This window comes from Clupea harengus, chromosome 15, assembly GCF_900700415.2.
Source record: "Clupea harengus chromosome 15, Ch_v2.0.2, whole genome shotgun sequence".
Lineage (NCBI taxonomy): Eukaryota > Metazoa > Chordata > Actinopteri > Clupeiformes > Clupeidae > Clupea > Clupea harengus.
Window position 1 is genome coordinate 27,497,822 of NC_045166.1, and position 5,000 is coordinate 27,502,821.

The following is a 5,000-nucleotide window of genomic DNA, read 5'->3' on the forward strand; positions in this document are numbered from 1 at the left end:
CTGAAGCGCCTTTCAAGACAGCCAAGGTCGCTTCCCTGCAACAAACTAATACAAATACAATTCACAAACAATAGACAAACAAACGTTTAACAACAATAAGATCAAATTAGCCAAGTCTCAGTTTAAAAAAAAAGATTTAAATGATTACAGGAAATGAAATAACTAGGGTTAATTAACACACTTAACGAGAGATTAAAAAGAGCATAGTTCAAATGTAAATCATGTGACATATGGGATATTCAACCAGACGTGCAGTCTGACAATGACACAACTATGAAAATCACACGCCCTAACCATAGTCTCTCAATGTCAGGCTGTCTAGACAGACTCTAACCATAGTCTCTCTATGAAAGGCTGTCTAGACAGAGACGAATATCGGTGCAGGACAATGCAAATTACTTAACGTCCAGTTACGGAGCTATGTTCTGTGTATGAAGATGATTAGGTTGAAAACGTAGACATGTTGCGTAATTTGTTATGCCATGATCATTCTACTACCCCCATGACGAACACCAGAATAGTTGCATGTAGGTAATGCATTTAACAATCCAGGCATATGGCAAAGCACACTAACTTCAACGTTAGTCTAAAGACTCTATGGTTGTCTTACAAACAAACTGTTCTGTCAAGAAAACTGGTCTCCTAAACAACCACCAGCTGGTTTGCTAGCACCATTGTTATTGTTGATCCGCAACTGTCTTAAGCTCAGCAATGTATTAGCGGGGTGGGTGTTTATTGACAGTTTCTAAGTTCCCTGAAATATAAACTTGAATAGACTCTTGCGATTGATACGTTTTAATTAACGAAATTAAAAAAGACCGCTACGTATCAAGCTTCAAACGGAGGTATGCACCAACACCTGATGTGCCCACTGCTGCACCAATATTATTTTTAGTAACTTTAGCTCGCTAGCCAAGCTAGCTGAGAGGTACACTTCAGTAACGTTAAGCCTCATAGGACAACTTAGCTAGCTAGGTAGCTAGCAAGATTGTTAGGGTCGTTAGCTAGCTAGCTACTAGTTAGTTCGCTGGATTCGTTATGTGGGTATAAGGACCGTTTGTGAAGCTGTGCACGTCTTTCTATATGCCCATAGCACTTTTCGCTCAGTGGACATAACTATAAGTGGTGTAACGTTGAGCCGAAATGATTGTTTTGGTACTTACTCTCATCTAAAAGCTGCTCCATCTCCGCCATCTTGAATTAGCCGCGCCGCTTTTTCAAAGACCGTCTGACGGTGTGCATTGTGGGAAAGAGGCAGGGAGGGATGTTCGAAATGAACACAAACCCCATTATTGCCGTTTTATCTTTTGTAGTTATTTAACTGGTAACACCATTATACATTATAACATGCACTCACACACACCTCTAACAATATATCCTGCTTGTATGACAAGCGCAAACAATAGCCTCCAACACCGGCCTTTACCAAGAAATACAACAAAATATTTGTAAAACAAACACACAAGCTGAAATTTGTTAAAAGTGAACGAGTCTGTTTGCTCAATTGTCTTTATTTATAAGTTCTTAACTAACAAAAAGTTTGCTTACTCGTTTAATCTATTACTGTGCCAACCTTAACAGCAAAGGACAGGCAAAATACATCAGCAAAAAAGAGCAATGACCAAAAAAAAGAAAAAAAGACTTACTAACCACCTGGTTTTATAACAGTCTTATACCCGATGACTTATACTGATGTCTTACAGGAAATCCAAATGGAGTGTTGCTGTCTTAAATCACAACAAATGAAAAAGAGACACACCATAGCATAAGTGTACTTTGCCTGTTTCTACCAAAAGACTTTCAAACATCAGTTTGAACCCTGCCGTTTGAAGGTGGCATCCTATGACCTTACCAAAGCTAAACTGGAAACTACAAATGAAGTACAACAAAAACTGAGTCGACAGATAAATGATGGAAGACCAAAATAGTGGAAGACTGCTGACGTCATGACGACTGATGGGGACAGCTCTTCCACAACCTCATCAAGAAACCGTTCTAGGAGTATTTTAATTGAAAGATAACCATGTCTTCCGCAGGGTCTTTCCCCTGTGAGGCCGAGGGCGATTCAAACACAGCGACTAAGAGGCCGAGGACGATTCAAACACAGCGAGTAAGGGGAGGCCATCTTGCTAAGCCTATCCAAAGCACTATGACCCATGTACACTTATACAGCATCACAAATGAGAAAAGCAGGATGTACAGGTGTGGGTGCGTTCAGGTGTGAGTGCGTTCAGGATGCACAGGTGTGAGTGCGTTCAGGATGTACAGGTGTGGGTGCGTTCAGGATGTACAGGTGTGGTGTGGGTGCGTTCAGGATGCACAGGTGTGAGTGCGTTCAGGATGTACAGGTGTGAGTGCGTTCAGGATGCACAGGTGTGGGTGCGTTCAGGATGTACAGGTGTGAGTGCGTTCAGGATGTACAGGTGTGGTGTGGGTGCGTTCAGGATGTACAGGTGTGAGTGCGTTCAGGATGTACAGGTGTGGGTGCGTTCAGGATGTACAGGTGTGAGTGCGTTCAGGATGTACAGGTGTGAGTGCGTTCAGGATGTACAGGTGTGGTGTGAGTGCGTTCAGGATGTACAGGTGAGGGTGCGTTCAGGATGTACAGGTGTGGTGTGGGTGCGTTCAGGATGTACAGGTGTGAGTGCGTTCAGGATGTACAGGTGTGTGTGGGTGCGTTCAGGATGCACAGGTGTGAGTGCGTTCAGGTCTTCAGTCTCTGGGAAGGCATAGTGGAGGGGGGGTTGGGAGGGTGGGGGTGCCGATGGTGTGGCGGCCAGTGGTGGTGATGTCCAGGACCCCCCCCCCCCCCCATCTCATGGGCCCAGGTCAGGGGTGAGAGGTCAACGGTGTGGTGACCTCTGACCTCTCACCACAGGGATGTCTGGTAGTTGAAACGGATCTTCAGCAGGTACTTCAGGTTCACCTGAGCGACGTCGTACACGATGTATCTAAGGAGGAGCGGTCAAGGGAAACAAGCCTGTGGAGGAGAGACCACTCTACCTGTGCCCAAACACATTACTATAACCTACAAACAAACAAACAAACAAACAAACAAACAATTCTACTATATTGCTACGTGCCGCACCATCTCACCCCCACCACTAGGTGGCGATGCTACATGCACCAGAGGACGCTGAACGGCTGTCCTGCCTTCCATAAAGAGCCTGAGGAGGCCTTTGCGACCATCCTGTCTGAAGCCCCCTGCCCTGACGCCCCCCTGATGCCCCTCTGATGCCCCTCTGAAGGCCCCAGGGGGGAGAGCCTGACCATGCAGGGAGGTCTGAAGGACCATGAAGGAGGTTGTGTGTGTGTGTGTGTGTGTGTGTGTGTGTGTTTCTGTGTGTGTGTGTGCGTGTGCGTGTGCGTGTGCGTGTGCGTGTGCGTGTGCGTGTGCGTGTGAGTGTGAGTGTGAGTGTGAGTGTGAGTGTGAGTGTGCGTGTGCGTGTGCGTGTGCGTGTGCGTGTGCGTGTGCGTGTGCGTGTGAGTGTGAGTGTGCGTGTGCGTGTGCGTGTGCGTGAGTGTGTGTTTCTGTGTGTGCGTGTGTGTTTCTGTGTGTGCGTGTGTGTTTCTGTGTGTGCGTGTGTGTGTGTGTGTGTGTTTCTGTGTGTGCGTGTGTGTTTCTGTGTGTGCGTGTGTTTCTGTGTGTTCGTGTGTGTGTGTGTGCGTGTGTGGGACCATGAAGGATACTCGTTGTACAGCAGACTGGTGTCCTCTATGTTAGTGGTCGATCCCTTCCCCAAAGGCACATCGACTCCATCCAGCTTCACCGTGGCGGTGGGGTCCGGGGCGGTTCGGCCCACACCTGGTCATGACGGGAGGGGGGGGGGAGGCAGCAGAACCACGCGAAGGCCAGCCCGGGTCAGTGACGTGATCCACATACACTACAGTACTTTCTTACACTGTGCTATGGGACACTTCCCATGCATTCAAAGGAGGGACGGCATGCTTAACTAAACCCCAGGTCAAACAAGTGCTCACCTTTAACACTGTATTTACCCTTACCCACCTTTAACACTGTTAGGAACCCACCTTTAACACTGTGTTTAGCCTTAAGAACCCACCTTTAACTCTGTGTTTAGCCTTAGGAACTCACCTTTAACACTGTTAGGAACTCACCTTTAACACTGTGTTTAGCCTTAGGAACTCACCTTTGACACTGTGTTAAGCCTTAGGAACTCTGTGTTTAGCCTTACACCCACCTTTAACACTGTGTTTAGCCTTAGGAACTAGGGCTGAACGATTTGGGGAAATAATCTAATTGCGATTCCCCCCCCCCCCCCCCCAATATTGCGATTGCGATTGCGATTTAATATGCGATTTTTAAAAATTTTATCCTAATTTTTTTTCCCAACAAATCGTAATGAATGATTTCAATATGACCAACACAATATTAGATACATATAGTGTAAAATATTATTTCCCACAATTTACATTTCTATTGAACTGCTCATTTCAGAATCAAGAACAACAAAACAGTGGCTTTGCCACTGTGCATTTAAGTAATTAAAACAAAGTCATTGTAAGAATAAACACAAGGCATGCACTTTTTAAACACTGTGTGCAAAATTTACCATCTTAAGAAAAAAAAAAAAAGAATATATATATATATATTTTTTTAGATCACGTTTTTAATCGCGAACGTTGCGGTTAGAAAATCGCGTTCTATCATATCTCGATTAAATCGCAAATGCAATTAATCGTTCAGCCCTATTAGGAACCCACCTTTAACACTGTGTTTAGCCTTAGGAACTCACCTTTAACACTGTGTTTGCCCTTAGGTAACTTTGTGATGTGTGATGCTTTCTTCAGCTCATGCCTGTCGAAAAAATACACAGTGGCATTTGAACAAGCAAAAATGTATTACTGAAAATTAAAAAAAAGCAACAAACCAAAACAAACACCTATGTCTAATCCACTTGTAAACACACATCACTTACATGTTGCCGAGGGCAACACACATCACTTACATGTTGCCGAGGGCAACCACATCACTTACA

General features: G+C 45.0%; 2 protein-coding genes across 2 annotated transcripts in view; both read right to left on the minus strand.

Moving 5' to 3' along the window:
* Positions 1-1,346, minus strand: part of lin9 (lin-9 DREAM MuvB core complex component) — a 16,713-nt gene extending 15,367 nt beyond the window's left edge. Inside the window, exon 1 of the mRNA XM_031582205.2 lies at positions 1,164-1,346. Coding sequence (XP_031438065.1) covers positions 1,164-1,194 — 31 coding nt within the window. The 5' untranslated portion in view covers positions 1,195-1,346. The remainder of the gene's footprint in view (positions 1-1,163) is intronic.
* Positions 1,347-1,495: 149 nt separating this feature from the next.
* The window catches only part of parp1 (poly (ADP-ribose) polymerase 1), a 30,578-nt gene continuing 27,073 nt past the window's right edge, over positions 1,496-5,000 (minus strand). Inside the window, exons 20-23 of the mRNA XM_031582214.2 lie at position 5,000; positions 4,758-4,819; positions 3,691-3,805; positions 1,496-2,951 (exon numbers count right to left, since the gene is read on the minus strand). The exon at position 5,000 is cut by the window's right edge and continues 127 nt beyond it. Of these exons, the coding sequence (XP_031438074.1) occupies positions 2,870-2,951; positions 3,691-3,805; positions 4,758-4,819; position 5,000 (260 nt within the window). The 3' untranslated portion in view covers positions 1,496-2,869. The remainder of the gene's footprint in view (positions 2,952-3,690; positions 3,806-4,757; positions 4,820-4,999) is intronic.